The sequence below is a fragment of the Arachis hypogaea genome, chromosome 15 (genome assembly GCF_003086295.3).
Source record: "Arachis hypogaea cultivar Tifrunner chromosome 15, arahy.Tifrunner.gnm2.J5K5, whole genome shotgun sequence".
Taxonomy (NCBI): Eukaryota; Viridiplantae; Streptophyta; class Magnoliopsida; order Fabales; family Fabaceae; genus Arachis; species Arachis hypogaea.
This window is the reverse complement of record NC_092050.1, coordinates 47,373,863-47,398,686: the sequence shown is the minus strand read 5'-3', so window position 1 is coordinate 47,398,686 and position 24,824 is coordinate 47,373,863. Positions and strand designations below refer to the sequence as shown.

Here is a 24,824-nt window from a genome sequence, read left to right as displayed (position 1 = left end):
AGAAAGAAGATGATGACTCCTCCCCCAAGAAGAAAGACAAGTGAAAAGGGCCAATAAATTGAAGCTGCTCCAAGAAAATTAAAGGTTGTTGAGTCCCATGGTTGACAATTTCGAAACATAAATTCTGAATTTCTGTTAGTAGTTTGATAGTAGTTGCATTAGTTGTTGCTTTAATTTCCTTATGTTTTGAAGTATTTTGTTTATGAGTCCTTTACTCTTATGCTTTAAATTTGAAGAAAGAAAATATAATGTTGTTCAAGTTTCATTAGCATCAATAAAAAGTAAGTTTTGTTTCCAAATGAGTCAATGGTGAGTTATTGTAAAAACAAGAGTAAAGAGACTAAGACCATGAGAGAAATTTCAAAACTAAGAGATAAGGAACTAAGTATAGAACCTTGAATGAATTTGAAAAAAAATAAGTCATAATGAATAATTGGACTTAGGGGAGATGACAAGTAGATGCTAAGGATGACTCTTGAATATCCATAGAACCAAGAAGTAGTAAGCAAAAGACCCAAGGCTCTGAGCATCAACTACTAGGACAAAAGAAAGAAATAAATAGTTCAAAAGAGCCAAAGATCCTAGAAATGCTTGTGGTGAAGACGTGTCAGAAGAGAGACCTGGGCAAGTAAATTCTTAGGGGTGTTTCAACACCTAGTACCCTAAAACCAACTGGTTTGGGAGTGCTAATTGAAAGCTTAATCTAAAGGGTCGTCTTGAGACAAAACACTTAGAGTCGTGGTCAATTGAAAAGAAAAGTGAAAGGGAAAAGGAATAATCCTTGCTACTTCAAGGTGACAATCAATAGAAAGGGCTCCTAAGGCAAACAATTGAAAGAATCCTTAAGAGTCTAGGAATTCATTGTGACATAAGAACAATAAAATTCATGCATGAGTTAACACTTAGCCCCTATCCTTGGCAATGAATGCATTTCTTTACAGTTAAGTCTCAATCCATTTAAGAATAACTCACATTAATTTGCTTGGGGACAAGAAAAGCCTAAGTTTGGTGTTGTGATGACTTGCATCATCTACCTCTCTCTTATCTAAAAAGACCATAAAAAGGACATAATCTCATTGAATTAATGCAATTTCATGAAGTAAATGATAAACATTATAGTACATTGCTTTGAAATGAGTTTGTGTTGAATTTCGGGGAAAAAGAGCAACAAAAAGGGGAAGGAAACAATAAAGGAAGCTGGGCGTGCCACTTAGAACAAACGCACGAATTTGTATGGGCGTGGCACACCAGCACCAGGGTATGGCACGCCAACTATATCTTCCAGAGAGAATGTTTGGAGCCTTAACAAGGTCGTGGCATGCCAGGGGCCAGGCGTGGCACACTAGTTATATTTTCCAGAGAAAAGTTCTTGAAGCTTTAACAAGCGCGTGGCACGCCAGGGGCCAGGCATGGCACGCCAGTTATACATTCTAGAGAGCAAGGTTGAAGACCACGAAGGGGGCGTGGCACGCCAGGCTGGGCATGGCACGCCAACCCAAATACGGACTATGGGCGTGCCACTTTAACTTGTAGGCGTGGCACGCCAATACACTGATCCAGAAGAAGGACACACTGGGCATGCCACTTGGTATCGAAGGCGTGGCATGCCAACTATCACCCAACACTTGGGCGTGCCACTTGGGGCTCTAGGCATGGCACGCCAGGCTTGAAGGAGTCCACACCAACATGGGCGTGCCACTTGAATGTGAAGGCGTGGCATGCCAGTTCAATTCTCCAGAGAAGGAAGTGAGGGTCTAAACACTTGTGCGTGCCACTTGATAACGAAGGCGTGGCACGCCAGGTATCATTCTTAACTTGGGCGTGCCACTTGAGTCTCAGGCGTGGCACGCCCGTGCTTGAAGAGGCCTAACTACCTACTGGGCGTGCTACTTAGTGTCAAAGGCGTGGCACGCCAACTCCAGCAACTAAAGAAGAAGAAGACTGGGCATGCCACTTGAGGCTTAAGGCGTGGCACGCCAGCTACTGGAACAAGGGAACCATACATGCAACACATGGGCATGGCACGCCACCTATTGGGCGTGGCACGCCAGTTATGTCTTCCAGAGATTTAAAGAAGGTTTCTCATGGGCGTGGCACGCCAGAATAAATTTCCAAAGAGGATGGATGAAGTGAACACAATGGGTGTGGCACACCAGACCTTGGACGTGCCACGCCAGTTCAAGATTCCAAGGAAGAGGAGTAAGAGGAATGAACCTGGGCGTGCCATTTGAGCTCGAAGGCATGGCACGCCAGGCTGACCAAGCTAAAGAAGACCCTGGGCGTGCCACTTGATCTCGAAGGTGTGGCACGCCAGGGATGTTAATGCAAGAGGCGTGCCACTTGAGGACCTGGGCATAGCGCGCCAAGCCAAATTAAGTGGCTAAGCGTGGCACGCCACTCAAGCGCCAAGCACACGCCTCTAACATGCATCATTTTCATGGATTTTTCCTTTTCCCTCCCGCTGTAATTTTCTTTTCTCTTTTGTATTTTTTTATTTCTAGTGATAGGAATAGTATAAATAACCCCTAGAAGTACTGAAAAAAGGGGTTGGCTTGGGTTGGATTACTTAGTCTAGTTTTAGTTTAACTTTACACTTGATCTCTTCCATCTCTTGTACTTTTCTTTAAGCTATGAGTAGCTAAACTCCCTCTCTTTGGGAGAGGGAGCTCTGTTGTACTTGATGGATTAATGATAGTGAATTTCTTCTTCTCTTCATCTTCTCTTCGATTTTCTAGAAGAAATTTCATTTTTAATGCTAGTGTTTAATCATCTTGGGAAAGAGGTTGAATGCAAAATGGGTTTCATGGGAACCTTGGAAAAGGAAACATGAAACCAAGCTTGAAATCCCTTCTCACACTTGAGTAGATCTGGGTTTTGGGATTGGATATGATGACATATAATCCACCCACTATTTGGATCTATGATGTTGTGTGGTATAGTCAGGAACCAAGCATATCTCTCTTCATGAGCAATTAAACCAAGGAATTGGCTGATAATCAAGAGTAGAGAGATTGAATCACCAAGAGATTGGGGTTCAATCAATCATGATTGCCAAGAGGTCAATGAGTTGCATGATTGAAGATGAGATGAGCTGAATTTAATCCAAAGAGATCAACACCTCCCAATCCCAATGAATTCCCCCTATTCTTATCTTCCACCTCCATTATAGCTTTCTTTACATTCTATTATTCCCCATTCCCATTTACTTTTCTGCCATTTACTATTCAGTTCTTTACATTCCAGCCATTTAATCTTCAGCACTTTATTGCTTTCTTTTACATTTGAGCCCTTTACAATTCTGTTATTTAAATTTTCTGTATCCAATACTCTTCTATTACTTAGCATAACTAAATTGATTCATGAACTAAAATTGCTCAATCAATCAATCTCTGTGGATACAATCCCACTCCACTGTGGGTTATTACTTGACGATATTTTGGTGCGCTTGCCAAAGCACGGATTCATTTTATATGGGGAGTGATTCCGGCTCATCAAGATACCTATTTCATGATGTGAGCATAGAGAGGACGATGACAAGCGCAGAAACGACGATGGTGAGGGCGGCACAGCGATGATTAGTCCGGGACAACGAAGAGGAGCGACGGTCAGTGCAGCGATGTGGTGAGTGGTGAGTAGGGGGTGACGGTCAATGGCGACAGTGAGAATGGTGAAGGTGATGAGTTACAACTAAGGTTTGTCCCCTTTTTTAGAGTATTCAATTGCGTTGATTGAGTTTTCTATGAGAAGGAACAATCAACGATACCTTATGGTGCTAATGCATACAACGATCTACGGCATTGACCCCATGAAACTGATAACACCTGAGAAGGAGGAGGAGGTTGTGGATTGGGAAAATATACCTCTGTTTCTCTTTGATTTCGGCGTAGATCTTTGGTGCACAAAATTGTGATCATCAATGGCACCAACAACTTGGTACGCACAATTGTAATCTCAATAAACAAGCGCTTGTTGGGAGGCAACCCAACCAAAGGTAGTTTTTCTTTTCTAGTTATTTCAATAAAAGAGTTAAGTAGATTTATCTGTATTGCAAGGAGCTAAGTTTGGTGTTGCACACCAAAACAATTCAAGGGTGAATGTGAGATTCTAAGTTTGGTGTTCCACCAAAAACTTCATTAAAAGCACATTTCTACCTCAGCATGACTAGTCACTAGCTCCAACCAATCAGGGAAACTACTTAACCAATAGTTTAATTTCTAGTTCATAGTTTCTTTTTCTAGTTCATAGTTATTTTCTTAATAAAAGCACATGAGGTTTTCTGCATATGATCCAAATTGCTGCATATGGCAAGGAACTAAGTTTGGTGTTCACACACCAATCTAAGTTCAGAGGCCTACAAACATACATGCATGCTAACCAATTCTCAAAGTGCTTGGGGAACAAGCAACTTCTAATAGCTTTGCAGGAAGACAATCAATCTCATGGAAGGAATATACATCATCATCAAAGAGAACACCAAGGCTAGGAAGGATGATGAACAACAAAGAAGATGCTAAAAGGTTGTATTGTCACTTAATTGCTTGTACTTTGAATTGCTGATATTGGAAGTTTGCATGCATCCCTGCTTTAAGTTTGAGTCATTGCAGTTTTTGTTTGTCTGTTTGTTTAATTTCCAAATAAGTGATAGTCTAAGTGTCTGGATAAACTTCACTTGCTTAAATGTATGCTTGCCATGCTTGTTCTGTTTCCATAAAATAAAAGAAATGTTTGAACAAAAGTAACTCAATTCCATTTGGTAAGAAATCAAATAAGATTAAGTGGTGGTATGCATGTTTGATTGAATAGTCAGCTCACTAAGAAATAAAGTTAGAATTGTCACTTTTAGTGGAAATTAGGATGCTGTCTATGGATCTTGATGAATAAATGTCTTTGGCCATGAAAAAGAAAGAAAAAGAAGAAGAAAAAGCCACTGAAAAAGGGCAACCAAAAAGCAAAAAATTGAGAAAATAAGCTAGGCACCAATGGTTTGAACTTCTGAGACAAATGCCTGTGGTGTTTATGTATTAAGGATATGCTTGGATGAATAGGTTCTGAGGAGTGTTTCAACACTTGGTAACTTGGGTTAACTAACCCGGGATTATCAACCAAAAGTCCATTATCAAGAGCAACCTAAATACAAAACATTTAGTCACACAAAGAGGTGCTGGGCACCAATGTCTCAAGAAGAAATGTGAACTAAAATGCCTGTAGTGGATATGTGTAGTGCACTAATAAGAAAAAGAAAATGCCAAAGGCTTGAGCAACACATGACACTGAGCAACAAGGAGCAAATAAGCTCAAATAAAAAGAAAAACAAAGAAAAGAAACTTGCCAAGGATATGTGAATAACAAGAGGCCATAAGCAGTGTTTTAGTGGAAACATAAAAAGTGACTTTCTTACCTAAGAAACAATAAAGTGATGCTGCAACAACTTTCTGCATGAACACCCCATTAATCAATGTCAATTACTTACTGATATGGCTAATGAATTTACTTTCTGTTTCATTCTTTCTTCTCAATAATTCAGAACTTGCTTGGGGACAAGCAAGGATTAAGTTTGGTGTTGTGATGCCAAGGCATCTTAGGCTAGTTTCACTAGCCTTTTTCTTTTATTTTTAGTTGTTTTATGCATTTTCTTGAGCCTTAAGTAATCATTTTGGCCAAATAGTCATGCTTGTCTTAAATCATTCAAACATGAAGATTTTTATGCAAATTCCATGAGCTTTTAGTTATATTCCTTGAATGCTATGAATGGAAGAATTCTCATGAATTTTAGCAAGACTTTGATGCAACTGTTTGGATGATTTCAGGGAAGAAGAGGCTAGGCAAGGAAGCAACAAAATCAATAAAGGAAGCTTGAATATCACATGTGGAGTTTAAGTTCCAGTTTAAGCCTAAACTGGAGCTTAAACGCCAAAAATCATGAAGGATAAGAAATGCTGGAAATGAAGTTTAACCTCCAGTTTGACCTCAAACTGGAGGTTAAACGCCAGAATGGAAGGTCTCACCAAAGAAGCATTTCCACGTTTAACCTCCAGTTTGACCTCAAACTGGAGGTTAAACGCCAGAATAATAATGCCACTCAGGAAGGAGTTCCACGTTTAACCTCCAGTTTGACCTCAAACTGGAGGTTAAACGTGTTCGACACCTCCAGGGCTACCATTCTAAGCTTCCACGTTTAACCTCCAGTTTGACCTCAAACTGGAGGTTAAACGTGTTCGACCTCCAGGGCTGCCCTTCCTTTATCCACGTTTAAGCTTCAGTTTAACCTTAAACTGAAGCTTAAACGTGTTATATGGAACAGCTTGACCATGCCTTCTTCAAACATAAATAACTTGAGCTACAAAACTCCAAATGAGGTGATTCAAAATGCATTGGAAAGAAGACATCTAGAGCTTTCCAAGCATATATGGCATGCATGGTGGATACTAAAAATTGAGGGAGAAAACAGCCCCGTAATGTGCATAGAAGAGCATAGTACCAACATGCAATCAGGCCAGCTGACCTCTTCACCTTCCATGGAGTATAACTCGAGTTGTAGAGATCCAATTGAGGTGCTTCCAGTTACGTTAGAAAGCTGACATCCATAGCTTTCCAACGAGGTATAATAGTCTATATTTGGCATCAAATTGGCAAGGTTGACAAGAGAACAAAGTGACGACTCAAGAAAGGGGGTGCAACATTTGAGTGTAGTTTAATGGATCATTATCCTTTTTGGATCAATTATGTCACTCAGCCCTTCAAGCAAGCAAGGCCCATCAACAAACACCAAATCAAGGCCACAAGAATCATCTAGAATAGTTTATTTTCATTTGATTGTAATTTCCTTTGAATTTCATTTTCATTTTGTAATTTAGGAAGCCTATTTAAAGGCCTTAGTTTCTGCATTTGAAACGGGGGGGATTGAAGGGGAATCCAGCCCCTGATGGGGACTTGGACTTTTACTTTCACTTTTAGCTAGTTTTCCTTTTCTTTGTAATTGAATTCAGAGCTATGATTCACTAAACCCCCTTTCATTGGGTTAGGGAGCTCTATTGTAATTCAATGAATCAATAATAGTTTATCTTCTTCTTCAATCTTTTCTCTTGAATTTTGTTAGAAAGCTTCTCGATCTAATTCCATTGAGTAGTTGTCTTGGGAAAGAAACTACTCATACTTGGAATCCTTCGGAGCCTTGGGAAAGGAATGGAGGATTCATGCTAGAGAAGCTTTCTCACAGTGGATTGGATTGGGGTTTGGATGGATATTGTGACATGTAATCCTACCAAATTGTGGTTCATGAAATTGTGTGGTATAATCAGTGATCAAGCATCATCTCTTCTTATAAACATTTAAACCAAGGGATTGGGAATTTGTTTGTTTTTAGAGAGCATTGGTGAGCCAAGGAATTGGGATCCAATCATATAAGATTGCCAAGCAAAATTCAATGAACGCATTGGTTGAGGAAGAGATAAACATGTTTTGATTCGGAGATCTCAATATCTCCTATAACCCAATGAATTCCCCATTTCTGATTTCCACTTTCTCTTTACATTCTGCAACTCAATTCTTGCAATCACCCCCATTCCCTTTTAATTTCAGCAATTTACATTCTGCTCTTTAATTCATGCAATTTAAGATTCAGCCATTTAATTTTCTTGTCATTTACTTTTCCCGCCAATTTTACATTCCGCAATTCTCATCTCAAATCTTGATTCCGCTCAACTAGAACACACTTCTAATCCGAATTGCTCACTCAACCAATCCTTGTGGGATTCGACCTCACTCTATTGTGAGTTTTTACTTGACGACGATAACCGGTGCACTTGCCGGAAGGAATTTTGCCGATCGTGCAATTTCCTAAATCGTAGCATAACAAGTTTATGCGCATCAAGTTTATGGCGCCGTTGCCGGGGATTGGTTTTCGATTGACAATTCTCAAATTGGAAGTTAACTAGATTGAGCAATTTTTCTTTTCTTTTGTTAATAGTTTTTGTTTCAGTTTATTACTGCTAATTTCTGCAGATTTTAATTTGTTTTCTTTGCTTATTCACTTGTTAGCATACTAACCACTAGCTGTTTGTGATATTGCCTCACTATGGGATTTCCACTATCTTTGGATGAGTATTGTTTGAGACTAAGCACATTGCAAAAAAGAAAGGAGTATCCATCATCTTTTGGTCAATCAAAATCCATGAGAAACTCTCCACCACCACAGAATGATTCATGTTATTATGCTCATGGTGGGTGGGAGTATCAGGAACAGGAAACGGGGTACTTCCCAGAGCCACAAAATGGTCCATGTTTTGGTGAATTTGAACACTACTCAAGTTGTGGCTGGGAAGATCAAAACCAAAGAGATTTCACTTATTCACACCCCATTCATCAAGAGCCATCACCTCTGAATTATCCAACCTCACCTCCTAGTTTTACATATCCAAATTCTTCATCACTTGAGCATTTCTCAGCACAAAATTCCTTCTCAAATTCATACAATTCATTTCACTATCCACAAGACTCATCCCACTTCACACAAGAGTCATACCACTACCAACACTCCAACCAAAGACTCTATCAGCCCACACAAAACACATACTCCCAGCCACCATATCACAGCCAAGATAATCAACCTCATCAACCCAATCCGAACCAACAATTTCAAGATCAATTAAACAGGATAGAAGGAATGATTGCAACTATGGCCAGAGATGTGGCCGATTTGAAAGGCTTTAAGGAAGAATTGATATCCAACTTACAAAATCAAGGTGCTGCCATTCAAAAGCTAGAAGCACAAATTGAATATCTATCAAAGCAAATCCCTTCCACAATTCTTCTAGTGAGACCATGGCAAACCCAAGGGAGGAATCAGAAGAACAAGAAATGGAGAAGGTTAATCAAGGGAGATCACACTCCAATGACACAGAGAGTTGCAAAGAGGAAGGGTTCATTGAACCACAAATTCAGGAAGCTTTTGATGAACATGATACTCAAACTGTCCAACAACAACCAAGTTCTGAGACCAAGGATGTGAAGGCAGTAGAAACAAGCACCAAAATGAGGATTGTGACCGAGAAACAAAGGACCATATCCATGAAGAAGAGAAGGTCGAAGAACAATCCAACTCCTGAGCCAACAAGCAAGTTCACTCAAGCCAATCACAAGGGAAAGCTTGCTGGAAAGAAGCATTCACAACAAGGGGCACTAACTAGCTCCTTTATCCACTTGAAGTCATTCCTCTTAACAAACTGGAGGAAGAGGAAGAAAGTCAGGAACAGCATGTCAAGCTAATGACAATAAACAAGCGCTTGTTGGGAGGCAACCCAACCAAAGGTAGTTTTTCTTTTCTAGTTATTTCAATAAAAGAGTTAAGTAGATTTATCTGTATTGCAAGGAGCTAAGTTTGGTGTTGCACACCAAAACAATTCAAGGGTGAATGTGAGATTCTAAGTTTGGTGTTCCACCAAAAACTTCATTAAAAGCACATTTCTACCTCAGCATGACTAGTCACTAGCTCCAACCAATCAGGGAAACTACTTAACCAATAGTTTAATTTCTAGTTCATAGTTTCTTTTTCTAGTTCATAGTTATTTTCTTAATAAAAGCACATGAGGTTTTCTGCATATGATCCAAATTGCTGCATATGGCAAGGAACTAAGTTTGGTGTTCACACACCAATCTAAGTTCAGAGGCCTACAAACATACATGCATGCTAACCAATTCTCAAAGTGCTTGGGGAACAAGCAACTTCTAATAGCTTTGCAGGAAGACAATCAATCTCATGGAAGGAATATACATCATCATCAAAGAGAACACCAAGGCTAGGAAGGATGATGAACAACAAAGAAGATGCTAAAAGGTTGTATTGTCACTTAATTGCTTGTACTTTGAATTGCTGATATTGGAAGTTTGCATGCATCCCTGCTTTAAGTTTGAGTCATTGCAGTTTTTGTTTGTCTGTTTGTTTAATTTCCAAATAAGTGATAGTCTAAGTGTCTGGATAAACTTCACTTGCTTAAATGTATGCTTGCCATGCTTGTTCTGTTTCCATAAAATAAAAGAAATGTTTGAACAAAAGTAACTCAATTCCATTTGGTAAGAAATCAAATAAGATTAAGTGGTGGTATGCATGTTTGATTGAATAGTCAGCTCACTAAGAAATAAAGTTAGAATTGTCACTTTTAGTGGAAATTAGGATGCTGTCTATGGATCTTGATGAATAAATGTCTTTGGCCATGAAAAAGAAAGAAAAAGAAGAAGAAAAAGCCACTGAAAAAGGGCAACCAAAAAGCAAAAAATTGAGAAAATAAGCTAGGCACCAATGGTTTGAACTTCTGAGACAAATGCCTGTGGTGTTTATGTATTAAGGATATGCTTGGATGAATAGGTTCTGAGGAGTGTTTCAACACTTGGTAACTTGGGTTAACTAACCCGGGATTATCAACCAAAAGTCCATTATCAAGAGCAACCTAAATACAAAACATTTAGTCACACAAAGAGGTGCTGGGCACCAATGTCTCAAGAAGAAATGTGAACTAAAATGCCTGTAGTGGATATGTGTAGTGCACTAATAAGAAAAAGAAAATGCCAAAGGCTTGAGCAACACATGACACTGAGCAACAAGGAGCAAATAAGCTCAAATAAAAAGAAAAACAAAGAAAAGAAACTTGCCAAGGATATGTGAATAACAAGAGGCCATAAGCAGTGTTTTAGTGGAAACATAAAAAGTGACTTTCTTACCTAAGAAACAATAAAGTGATGCTGCAACAACTTTCTGCATGAACACCCCATTAATCAATGTCAATTACTTACTGATATGGCTAATGAATTTACTTTCTGTTTCATTCTTTCTTCTCAATAATTCAGAACTTGCTTGGGGACAAGCAAGGATTAAGTTTGGTGTTGTGATGCCAAGGCATCTTAGGCTAGTTTCACTAGCCTTTTTCTTTTATTTTTAGTTGTTTTATGCATTTTCTTGAGCCTTAAGTAATCATTTTGGCCAAATAGTCATGCTTGTCTTAAATCATTCAAACATGAAGATTTTTATGCAAATTCCATGAGCTTTTAGTTATATTCCTTGAATGCTATGAATGGAAGAATTCTCATGAATTTTAGCAAGACTTTGATGCAACTGTTTGGATGATTTCAGGGAAGAAGAGGCTAGGCAAGGAAGCAACAAAATCAATAAAGGAAGCTTGAATATCACATGTGGAGTTTAAGTTCCAGTTTAAGCCTAAACTGGAGCTTAAACGCCAAAAATCATGAAGGATAAGAAATGCTGGAAATGAAGTTTAACCTCCAGTTTGACCTCAAACTGGAGGTTAAACGCCAGAATGGAAGGTCTCACCAAAGAAGCATTTCCACGTTTAACCTCCAGTTTGACCTCAAACTGGAGGTTAAACGCCAGAATAATAATGCCACTCAGGAAGGAGTTCCACGTTTAACCTCCAGTTTGACCTCAAACTGGAGGTTAAACGTGTTCGACACCTCCAGGGCTACCATTCTAAGCTTCCACGTTTAACCTCCAGTTTGACCTCAAACTGGAGGTTAAACGTGTTCGACCTCCAGGGCTGCCCTTCCTTTATCCACGTTTAAGCTTCAGTTTAACCTTAAACTGAAGCTTAAACGTGTTATATGGAACAGCTTGACCATGCCTTCTTCAAACATAAATAACTTGAGCTACAAAACTCCAAATGAGGTGATTCAAAATGCATTGGAAAGAAGACATCTAGAGCTTTCCAAGCATATATGGCATGCATGGTGGATACTAAAAATTGAGGGAGAAAACAGCCCCGTAATGTGCATAGAAGAGCATAGTACCAACATGCAATCAGGCCAGCTGACCTCTTCACCTTCCATGGAGTATAACTCGAGTTGTAGAGATCCAATTGAGGTGCTTCCAGTTACGTTAGAAAGCTGACATCCATAGCTTTCCAACGAGGTATAATAGTCTATATTTGGCATCAAATTGGCAAGGTTGACAAGAGAACAAAGTGACGACTCAAGAAAGGGGGTGCAACATTTGAGTGTAGTTTAATGGATCATTATCCTTTTTGGATCAATTATGTCACTCAGCCCTTCAAGCAAGCAAGGCCCATCAACAAACACCAAATCAAGGCCACAAGAATCATCTAGAATAGTTTATTTTCATTTGATTGTAATTTCCTTTGAATTTCATTTTCATTTTGTAATTTAGGAAGCCTATTTAAAGGCCTTAGTTTCTGCATTTGAAACGGGGGGGATTGAAGGGGAATCCAGCCCCTGATGGGGACTTGGACTTTTACTTTCACTTTTAGCTAGTTTTCCTTTTCTTTGTAATTGAATTCAGAGCTATGATTCACTAAACCCCCTTTCATTGGGTTAGGGAGCTCTATTGTAATTCAATGAATCAATAATAGTTTATCTTCTTCTTCAATCTTTTCTCTTGAATTTTGTTAGAAAGCTTCTCGATCTAATTCCATTGAGTAGTTGTCTTGGGAAAGAAACTACTCATACTTGGAATCCTTCGGAGCCTTGGGAAAGGAATGGAGGATTCATGCTAGAGAAGCTTTCTCACAGTGGATTGGATTGGGGTTTGGATGGATATTGTGACATGTAATCCTACCAAATTGTGGTTCATGAAATTGTGTGGTATAATCAGTGATCAAGCATCATCTCTTCTTATAAACATTTAAACCAAGGGATTGGGAATTTGTTTGTTTTTAGAGAGCATTGGTGAGCCAAGGAATTGGGATCCAATCATATAAGATTGCCAAGCAAAATTCAATGAACGCATTGGTTGAGGAAGAGATAAACATGTTTTGATTCGGAGATCTCAATATCTCCTATAACCCAATGAATTCCCCATTTCTGATTTCCACTTTCTCTTTACATTCTGCAACTCAATTCTTGCAATCACCCCCATTCCCTTTTAATTTCAGCAATTTACATTCTGCTCTTTAATTCATGCAATTTAAGATTCAGCCATTTAATTTTCTTGTCATTTACTTTTCCCGCCAATTTTACATTCCGCAATTCTCATCTCAAATCTTGATTCCGCTCAACTAGAACACACTTCTAATCCGAATTGCTCACTCAACCAATCCTTGTGGGATTCGACCTCACTCTATTGTGAGTTTTTACTTGACGACGATAACCGGTGCACTTGCCGGAAGGAATTTTGCCGATCGTGCAATTTCCTAAATCGTAGCATAACAAGTTTATGCGCATCAATCCCACGGAGATTGTCGGCTTGAAGCAAGCTATGGTCATCTTGTAAATCTCAGTTAGGTGGATTTAAATGGTTATGGAGTTTAAGATAATTAAAAGATAAGTAAAACATAAAATAAGATAGAGATACTTATGTAATTCATTGGTGAGAATTTCAGATAAGCGTATGAAGATGCTTCGTTCCTCCTAAACTTCTGCTTTCCTATTGCCTTCTTCCAACCATTCATACTCCTTTCCATGGCAAGCTTATGTTGGGTTTCACCGTTGTCAATGGCTACCTCCCGTCCTCTCAGTGAAAATGGTCCAAATGCGCTGTCACCGCACGGCTAATCATTTGTCGGTTCTCGATCATGTTGGAATAGGATCCATTGATCCTTTTGCGTCTGTCACTACGCCCAACACTTGCAAGTTTGAAGCTCGTCACAGTCATCCCTTCCCAGATCCTACTCGGAATACCACAGACAAGGTTTAGACTTTTCGGATCTCAGGAATGGCCGCCAATTGATTCTCGCCTATACCACGAAGACTCTGATCTCATGGAATGGAAGGCTCGGTTGTCAGGTGAGGCAACCATGCATCATGAACCAGGAGGCTAAGAGATACACACTCAATTGAAGGTAGAACGGAGGTGGTTGTCAGGCACGCGTTCATAGGTGAGAATGATGATGAGTGTCATGGATCATCACATTCATCAGGTTGAAGTGTGAGTGAATATCTTGGAATAAGAATAAGCTTGAATTGAATAGAAAAACAATAGTACTTTGCATTAATTTATGAAGAATAGTAGAGCCCCACACCTTAATCTATGGTGTGTAGAAACTCCACTGTTGAAAATACATAAGAACAAAAGGGTCTAGGCATGGCCGAATGGCCAGCCTCCCAAAGATGAACATATAAGTTCGAAAGATATATATGTGATGGTGTGAAAATACAATAGCAAAAGGTCCTATTTATAGAAAACTAGTAGCCTAGGGTTACAGAAATAAGTAATTAATGCAGAAATCTTCTTCCGGGCCCACTTGGTGTGTGCTTGGGCTGAGCATTGAAGCTTTCACATGCAAAGACTTTTCTTGGATTTAAACGCTAGCTTTTGTGCCAGTTTGGGCGTTTAACTCCAGCTTTCATGCCAGTTCTGGCGTTTTGACGCCAGAATTTTTATGCTGACTTGGAACGCCAGTTTGGGCTATCAAATCTCGGACAAAGTATGGACTATTATATATTTCTGGAAAGCCCAGGATGTCTACTTTCCAACCCAATTAAGGGCGCGCCAATTGGGCTTTTGTAGCTCCAGAAAATTTACTTCGAGTGCAGGGAGGTTAGAATCCAACAGCATCTGCAGTCCTTTTTCAGCCTCTGAATCAGATTTTTGCTCAGGTCCCTCAATTTTAGCAAGAAAATACCTGAAATCACAGAAAAATACACAAACTCATAGTAAAGTCCAGAAATGTTATTTTTATTTAAAAACTAATAAAAACATAAGAAAAACTAACTAAAATATACTAAAATTATACTAAAAACAATGTCAAAAAGCGTATAAATTATCCGCTCATCAATCTGCCATGGGGCCGCATGTTCGCTTTGGAGTTGGATTCTAAGATTCATCACATTGGAGGTATCAAATATATATGCAAAATTGATGCTTATTATGATGGTGCTTATTATCCTTGCAAAAAAGTCTACGAACTAGACCTTGACAAGAAGGAGGTGGAGAGTCAAAATCAATCTATGATTTTCCAGAGTTTATTGATACCGGGTTCTATATTCTTCAAAAAATAAGAACTATATATGCTTTTGGGGGGAAGGGGGAAAAATTCACTAAGCATCAGTATTTGTCCCTAGATACATTCTGAATCACTTTTAAAGCGTACCTAAAACATAACAAATAGGTTACCCTTTAAAAGCGCTCTCTTTGGTATGAAAAGTGTACCCATAGATATTAACATAAGGCTACACTTTATAAGTGATTTTTATTATATCTAAGGCTACACTTTTTAAATGATTCCACAATTGTGTTTCCTATTCTCTTATAAAAGGGTAACACGGAGAAAAGCGTATCCTATTCTATGAATAGGCTATACTTTTCAAATTTAGCTTAAACAAATGTGGCTAAATAGGTGTTTTTCTTATAGTGTAATTCTCCTTGGTTAAGGTTAGGGGCTCTGTTGATTCCATGGTTTAATATAATAGCTTTTCTACCTCTAATTCATTCATTGATTCCTTCTTAAGAAAAGACTTTCGTTCTTTATCTTAAAGAATTTGAATATGTTAGAAAATAATTCTTCTTTAACTTGTATTCTCTTAATTGAATTAAGCTTGAAAATAATTCTGACAACTCTTAAGTTTTGAAACTAGACTTGATAAGTGACATCGAATCAACTAGGGAAGATTCTTATGAATTGTGTGGCTTTATAAATTAGTGAATGTGCATAAATCTTTTTTTTAACTAATTGACTAAGGGATTAGCGATTAATTAAGTTAAAGAGTAATTGAATCACCAAGGAATTGGGGTTTGATTATGAACGGTATGCCATAGAAGTATCTTTGCATGATTAAGGTGGAAAGTGAAAAGTATTAATTTGGAAGTTTTAATATCTCCAAAACCTTAACTTTCTTAATCATAAAATCTTTTCAATATTCATTGTTTGCTTTCATACTTTATTGCTTATGTTACAAGTTATTCAAAACCCTAATTTGATTGTCTAACTAGATTAATTGATTGACTATTGTTTGCTTAATTTGTTAATCCTTGTGGGATCGACACTCACTCATCGTGAGTTATTAATTGGTACGACCCGGTGCACTTGCCGGTGTTTTGTTGTTTGTAAAATCTACATCAAGTTTTTGGCGCCGTTGCCGGGGATTAATCGTGGTTAACAAACTAGTAATCAATTGATCACCTAGATTAGACCTTTTTACTTTTTGTTTATTTACTACTTTCATTTTATTTCCCCGCTGGGAATTCTCTTCACACTGTGAAGGGAATTTCAATTTGATTTCCTTGTTGTTTTTGTCTATGCATAATAATCGGGAGAAAGAACCTCTTCAATACCATCCTGAGATCAAAAGAACTCTTTGCAACAATGGAAACAAGTTAGAAATCAAAGAGTTGAAGAAGAGATTGAAGAACTAGTTAAAGAAGAATATGAGCAAAACATGGCAAAGAATAACAATGATAATGCTCTTTCTCTTAGGAAGACTCTTGTATCTTTCACTACTCCTAATCCAGGGAGTTGTGGAAGTAACATTGAACACCTATTGTTAATGCTAACAATTTTGAACTGAACTCGCAACTTGTTGCATTGGTGCAATAAAATTGTGAATTTAGTGGGATCCCGCAAGAAGATCTGAATTTATTTGTCTCTAATTTCTTGCAAATTTTTGACACTGTCAAGACAAATTGCATCCCGACTGAGGTTTACCGATTATTGCTCTTCCCTTTTGCTATAAGGGATCAGGCTAAGTAGTAGTTGGATACTCAACACAAGGAGAGAGTAGACACATGGGAGGACTTGATCAATAAGTTTCTAAACAAGTTCTTCTTGCCTTAGAGGTTGACTAAGCTCAGAACTGACGTTCATACCTTCAGACAACATGAAGGAGAGTGCTCAGGAAGTGCCTTTCGGATATGTTTGCAGATTGGGTCTAACCCCAGATATTCTATGATGGGATCTATAAACCCCAGGTAATTACTAAATAATTAACTAATAAATTAATTATTATTAAAAGAAATTAGGAAATTAAATATTATAGTTTAATGAAGTAGAAAGGGAAGGAGCAAGAAGGAAACGCCACACCCTTTTTTTCCAAATCTTCAATTCCACATAACTCTCAATCCGGAGCTCCAATTGATGAGTCGTCAGTGGCCACGCGTTTGTCTCGGAATTCTCTACAAAACTCACAAAATAATTTGGTAAGAAAATCACATTTTCTCACCCATATCTCCCCTTTTTTGTTTCAAAAATTTTAGGTATTGGTATTGAGAAATTAAATGATTTTGATGGTTTAGGTGAACTTTAGCAGTGGATAATCACTAAGTTTTTCTTGTTTGACTCATGTGTAAGGTAAGAACTTGTTAAATCTAGTGAATCATTGGATTAGTGAGCCATATAATGATTATAATGATGTTGTGTGAAGTAGATTGTATTCTTGTTGAATTGAAATTCAATTTGGTGGTTTAGAATGACCTTTGGGTGTTTGGGCCTGCGGAATTGGAAATTATGGCTTGGAGCTTGTGAAGGAAAGGCAATTTAAGGTGTTTTTGGCTAAGGAGGAATCGGCCAAGGTATGGTTTTGGTTTCTTGTTGATAACATATAATGTAACGTGAAAACTTAGGCTGGTTGACCATATGATAAGTAGAACTATGTGCATATGTGGAGGCTTGGTGATTTCTAGTGAAAATGTTGAGTTTAAATATGTAAATGTGTGATAATTTATGATAGTGGTAATTGATGAGAATTGATGAATGATTATGAATTATTGGTGCAAGTTTCCTAAATCCATAAACTTATCAGCAAGTTCCCCAGGTCTTACCAAGTAATACCTCAGGTGAGTGAGGGTCGATCCGACGAGGATTGATGGACTGAGCAACTATGGTCGAATGACTCACTTAGTTGGGCCAGCAGAAAGTTGTGTTTTGATGGTTATAAAAAGCATTAAATAGGAATTCAGAAAGTAGGAACACAAACAATAAAAGTGAGCTGAAATCTATAGGAGAAAGTAGTTAAAGTTTTGGAGTTATTTATTCATCCGGATTAAGTTTTTCTTACCAACTATTTTAATCATGCAAGATTCATTTGATGGCAAACTGTAATTGACTAAACCCTAATGTCTTAGTGATTTAGTCTCCTCTAACCCAAATCAACCGCCAATATCTTGGTCACGTAATGTAGATTAGAGGGTTAAGTTCAATTCTAGTTTATGGCCATAAAAACCCTAATTACCCAAAGTTAACAGGATTATATGTCACGTATCCCAATTAGTTCAATAAATTAGCAATTTAGGAGGAATTTGCTTTCAAGCTGTTGTTCAAGAGAGATAGCTTTGTCGAGAATTGGTGCGCGAAACTGGCTCCGCACATTTCGCACAGATAGACCGACAAGTATACCGGTTCATCTAAGTAATACCTCAGGTGAGTGAGGGTCGATCCCACAGAGATTGTTGGTTTGAGCAAGCAACGGATATCTTGCAGATCTTAATCAGGCGGATAGAAAATATAGTTGTCACGAGAAAACGCATAAAATAGATAAATAAATAAAACGTTACTAGATAGGTGTAAAATTAATGGTATGAGAACGGTTGAGGCTTTGGAGATGCTTCTTCCTTCTGGATCAACTTTTCTCACCAACTACTCAAACTTTTGATTGATTCATTCCATGGCAGGCTATATATGATTAACGCCGGGTCAACAGTCATTAATCTCCTCTGCTTCATATAAAACGTCGGGTCAGCGGTCATCCAATCTAAACGAGGGTGAAGCTCTAGTAGTCCATTCCCTTGGTTATCCTACTCAAAACGCCACAGACAAGGTTAGATCTTCCGAACAGAGAACGCTGCTCCGTGGGTTCTAGCCTATACCACAAAGGCCCTAATTGTCCCACACCTTGGCTGAACAGATGTCTCGAGAAGTCCCTAATGAAGCCGCGGATTAGCCATCTAAGAGATGTATAATCAAGCTTGTGGTTCAGTACAATCCAGTCAAGGACTCGCAAGAACCCATTTGAATAGGGATGACGGTCAAGTTACACTCCCAATTCGTTAGGATGAAGAACGAAGATACATCTAAGAATAGAATCAAGCATAGATTGAAGTAGAATAGTGATATTATTAATTCATATGAATCAGCAAAGCTCCTAAGCTTAACCTTAGGAGGTTAGTGACTCATAGCTTACAAAAGGTAATGTAAAACGTAAAAGTGGGCAAGAGTTCCTAACAAGGGTGAATTCTTGTCTATATATAGTAATCTGCTAACTAAGAATTACAGAAATCAGATAAACTAATATTATAGTGCGAAAATCCACTTTTCGGGCCCACTTGGTGAGTATTTCGGCTGAGCTTGAGTGAAGCCACAAGCTAATGCTCCCTTTTGGGTGTCCAACGCCAGCTTTGGACTCCTGAATGGGCGTTGGATGCCAGCTACTCCCCCTTGGGCATTGGATGCCAGGAATGGGGCTGGTGGCTGGCATTGAAGGAAAGTATGGACTATTATATATTTCTGAAAAGCCCTAGATGTTAGCTTTCAATAGCCATTGAGATCGTGCCATTTGAACTTCTGTAGCTCCAGAAATGCTCTTTCGAGTGCATGAAGGTCAAATCCTGACAACATCTGTAGTCCTTTCTCTGTCTCTAGATCAGACTTTGCCAAAACTCCTCAATTTTAGCCAGAAAATACCTGAAATTACCATAAAACACACAAACTAAAAGCAGAATCTAAAAATATGAATTTTGCACTAAAACCTATGAAAATATAATAAAACTTAAACAAAACATAATGAAAACTATATGAAAATGATGCCAAAAAGCTTATAAAATATCCGCTCATCAGAACACCAAACTTAAACTGTTGCCTGTCCCCAAGCAACCAAAAACAAAGTATGATTAAAAAGAAGAGAAGGATATAATAAATCTCAGAGTTTTCAATGAAGCTCAGTTTCAATTAGATAAGCGGGACTAGTAGCTTTTTGCTTTTAAATAGTTTTTAATGAAGGAAAGTGAGACGCCAAAACTATTCAAAAGTAAAAAACTACTAGTCCCGCTCATCTAATTGAAACTGAGCTTCATTGAAAACTCTGAGATTTATTATATCCTTCTCTTCTTTTTAATCATACTTTGTTTTTGGTTGCTTGGGGACAAGCAACAGTTTAAGTTTGGTGTTCTGATGAGCGGATATTTTATAAGATTTTTGGCATCATTTTCATATAGTTTTCATTATGTTTTTTTTAAGTTTTATTATATTTTCATAGGTTTTGGTGCAAAATTCATATTTTTAGATTCTGCTTTTAGTTTGTGTGCTTTTATGGTAATTTCAGGTATTTTTTGGCTAAAATTGAGGAGTTTTGGCAAAGTCTGATCTAGAGACAGAGAAAGGACTACAGATGTTGTTAGGATTTGACCTTCATGCACTCGAAAGAGCATTTCTGGAGCTACAGAAGTTCAAATGCCAATTATTCTTTAGGAACTCAGAATCCAGATGATATTATTGATTCTCCTAGTTTATTTCTTTTTTATTCTTGAACACAGCTTCTTTAGAGTCTTGGCCATGACCCTAAGCGCTTTGTTTTCCAGTATTACCACCAGATACATAAACGCCACAGACACTTAACTGGGTGAACCCTTTCAGATTGTGATTCAGATTTGCTAGAATTCCCAGCCAGTGGTGTCCAAAGTTCTTAAGCACACCCTTTTGCTTTGGATCACGACTTTAACTGCTCAGTCTCAAGCTTTTCACTTGACACCTTCACACCACAAGCATGTAGTTAGGTAAGCAGCTCATTTGAACTGTTTAGGCCTAGATTTTTCTTCTTTCAGGCCCTCCTAACCATTGATGCTCAAAGCCTTGGATCCTTACTCTTGCCTTTTGGTTTAAAGAGTTATGGGCTTTTTTCTCTTGCCTTTTGGTTTTAAGAGCTATTGGCTTTTTCTTCTTTTTATTTCTTTTTCTGCTTGCATTTTTCCCTCGTTTTTTCGCATTTTTCTTTCTTTTTGCTACTTTTTCTTGGTTCAAGAATCAATTTTTTTGATTTTTCAGATCACCAATAATACTTCACTTTTATTATCATTTTTTCAAAAGCCAACATTCTTAACTCCAACATCAAATATGTACTGTTCAATCATGCATTCAGAAAATAAAAGTAATGCCACCACATCAAATAATTGAACTATTCTTAATATATAACTCGAAATTTATGCATCTTTACTGCTTCTAAAAAAATCAAAATTTTATTTAAGTTCAATGAGATGAAAAGAGGAAGATTTTATAGCTAATTGGATAAAAGAAATATAAACTTAATAATACTCATGCAATTTTGAAATTAAAATACAGAAAATTAAATAGAAACTTAAATGCTACTAGTGATCATGTAAATCTAAACATAAGAACCAGGAATTAGAATAAGCACAGGAATAGGGAGGTGGAACTCAACCACCTTAATCATGGGATGCGTGAGGCTCTTCAGGGGATAATTTATAATGCTTCAGTTCTTCTAGTTCACGCCCTTGCTTCTCTTGTTCCTTAACTAGTTTGCCAAGCATGCTAGTCTAGTCTTTTTGCTCCTCTCTTAATTGATCCAAGGTGGTTTGCAATCGTGCAACAGATGCTTCCAGCTGGGTCCAATATTCAATTGGAGGGATCTCTTGTGCTTGCTCAGGCGTCTTCTTTTAGGGTTGATCATCTGGTAGTCTGGCGCTTTCCATCACTTGCTTGGTGATTGGACTTTCTGCTGGAATAAATGAGTCTCTGTTAATTAGGACTCCCGCCTCTTTGCACAAGCGAAAGATAAGGTTTGGATAGGCCAATCTGGCTTGAGTTGACATCCTGTTTGCAACGATGTACAGCTCAAAGGGGATCAGTTGGTGGACTTCCACCTCATTTTCCATCATGATGCAGTGAATCATCACAGCCCTTCTGATGGTAACTTCAGAGCAGTTGTTAGTAGGGAGTATGGAACGGCCAATAAAATCCAACCAACACCAAGCAACTGGTTTGAGATCTATTCTTCTCAGTTGGTTTGGATTCCCTTTTGTGTTATTGATCCATTGAGTTCCAGGCAGACATCTGTCTTCTAGAATCTGATCCAACTTTGGATTGGCTAACACCCTCCTATTAAAGGATTCTGGATCATCCCTTTCTGGAGGTAACATAAAGATCTCTCTCACCTTGTCAAGATGAAAATAGAGAGTCTTCCCTCGGACCATGGTGTGAAAAGTATGGAATACTTGTCCATCTTTCTTTTGCTTATCTGTCATCCACAGATTTGCATAGAATTCATGGATCATTATTATTCCAATATTGATCTCAGGGTCGGCCAGGATCTCCCAGCCTCTCTTTCGAATTTACTCTTGGATCTCCGGGTACTCATCTTCTCTTAATTCGAATTCGGCCTCCGGGATCACTGTCCTCTTTCACATTATTTTGTAATAATTTTATTTATACTGCTTTGTGTAGAATCTAAGAGGTTTGAAAACAACTTTTTGGTTGTCTTCTTTCTTGCTTCTTGAAGTGGGTTTTTCCACTTTTTGGAGCCATGGAATTCGAATGGAGTGAGAAGGCAAGGCTCTTTCCACACCAAACTTAAAAGGTTTGCTCGTCCCTAAGCAAAAGAAAAGAAAGAAGATGAAGAGGAGGAGAAGAACTCGAAAGGAGTATGGATGAGGTAGTGTGTGGGTCTACTGGTATATATATAGGGAGGGTAGGGTGGGTTTTCGAAATTAATTAGTGAAAAGATAAAGAAGATATGATTCAAACCTTGGTAAAAGGTAGAAAAAAGATTAGTTTTAAAATCAAAAGATATGAAAAAGATAAAAAGATAAGATAGAAGGTATGAAAAAGATTTTAAAGTTTAATAAAAGGTTTGAAAAAGATTTGAAAAGATTTTAAATTTGAAAGGAATTCGAAATCAAAAGTGTTGAAAGATTCTTGTTTAGAAGATATGATTAAAATGATAAGATCTAGAAAAGATAAGTTTTGAAAAAGTCAAAAACTTTCCCAACCCTTGTTGGGTATTGAATGCCCAGAATACCTTGATTCTGGCGTTCAATGCCATCTTGGTGCTCCCTCTGGGTGTTGAATGCCCAGCCAGTGCCTCTTGGCTTGAGTTCAACGCCAGCCTACTACTCTTCTCTGGGCGTTGAACGCCAGCCAGTTCCCTGGCTGGCATTCAACGCCAGGTTTACTGCACCTTGAGGGTGTTCAACGCGCAACCAGTATTCCCTGGCTGGCGTTGAACGCCAGTCTTGCTGCCTCTTGGGGGCATTCAACACCCCTCTTTCCCTCTTGTCTGGCTTTCAACACCAGCAAGGGCTTTTCTCAAGGTGCTCTATTTTTAGCTCTGATGGTCTATGCTTCTGTTTTAACTACTGCACATGATCACAAGCCTAAGGAAACAATTAGGAAAATTAAACTGATATAATTGAAATATACTTAACGAAAACAAAAATAACTTTAATTATGGTTGGGTTGCCTCCCAACAAGCGCTTCTTTAACATCACTAGCTTGACGGTACTACGCTTATGTCAGCAGCAGGGTGGATTTTTCTTGCTCAACTTCAGCACCCAAGTAATGTTTCACTCTTTGACTATTAACAGTAAATCTTTTGTCAGAGTAGTTACTCTAGAGTTCTATATGACCATAGGGTGATACATTAGTGATCAGGAAAGGTCCTGTCCAACGTGACTTAAGCTTTCCAGGGAAGAGCTTCAGTCTAGAATTGAAGAGCAGAACTTTCTGTCTAGGTTCAAAGACTTTGGAAGAAATCTTTTTGTCATGCCACTTCTTGGCCCTTTCTTTATAGATCTTTGCATTTTCAAATGCAGTAAGTCAGAATTCATTCAACTCATTTAGCTGGAGCAACCGTTTCTCTCCTGCTACCTTTGCATCAAGGTTTAAGAGTTTGGTTGCCCAGTAGGCCTTGTGTTCCAGCTCCACTGGCAGGTGGCATGCCTTTCCATACACCAATTGATATGGTGATGTTCCTATAGGGGTCTTGAAAGCTGTTCTGTATGCCCAGAGAGCATCATCAAGCTTTCTTGCCCAACACTTTCTAGAGGTATTCACCGTTATTTCCAGGATTCTCTTTAGTTCTCTATTTGAGACTTATGCTTGCCCATTTGTGTGTTGCTGATATGGGGTGGCCACTTTATGGCAAACTCCATATCGGTTCAGCATAAAGTCAAGTTGTTTGTTGCAGAAATGAGTTCCTCCATCATTGATCAGTGTTCGAAGGACACCAAACCCACTGAAAGTGTTCTTCTGGAGGAACTTCATCACTACTCTAGTGTCATTCGTGGGTGATGCGACTGCCTCAACCAATTTAGACACATAATCTACTGCCACATAGATATAGGTGTTTAAGTATGAAGGTGGGAAAGGACCCATAAAGTCCATACCCCATACATTAAATAGCTCAATCTCTAAGATTCCTTGCAGAGGCATGTCATGACCATGAGGGAGATTGCCAGCCCTTTGGCAACTGTCATAGCGACGGACAAATTCTCGGAAATCCTTAAAGAGTATGGGCAAGTAGAAACCACTTTGGAGGACTTTAGTGGCTGTTCGCTCTCCTCCAAAGCGTCCTCCATAATCGGAGCCATGGCAATGCCATAGGATTTTATATGCCTCTTCTTTAGACACACAACAGTGGATTATCCCATCGAGCATCTCTTAAAGAGATATGGTTCATCCCACAAGTAGTATCTAGCATCATGAATGAGCTTTCGGGCTTGTTGCCTACTGTATTCCTTGGGGATGAATCTTATAGCCTCGTAATTTGCAATATTTGCAAACTAAGGTGTCTTCCGAATGGCAAAGAGTTGCCCATCCGGGAAGGTTTCAGACACCTCAGTAGAGGGAGGAGATGTCCCTTCTACTGGTTCAATCTGAGACAAGTGGTCAGCCACTTGATTTTCTAACCCTTTTCTGTCTCTGATT

The 24,824-nt window shown here is 38.5% G+C and overlaps 1 protein-coding gene across 1 annotated transcript; it reads right to left on the bottom strand.

The window, feature by feature from the left end:
- Positions 1-23,990: 23,990 nt before the first annotated feature.
- On the bottom strand, positions 23,991-24,554 carry LOC140179212 (uncharacterized). Its single transcript, XM_072217876.1, has one exon. It carries the CDS (start codon positions 24,552-24,554, stop codon positions 23,991-23,993), a length of 564 nt encoding a protein of 187 aa, XP_072073977.1.
- Positions 24,555-24,824: the final 270 nt, after the last annotated feature.

What these genes read in the sequence shown, in the direction of transcription:
- LOC140179212 (XM_072217876.1), bottom strand. Translation starts at nt 24,554, where the DNA reads ATGCTCGATGGGATAATCCACTGTTGTGTGTCTAAAGAAGAGGCATAT.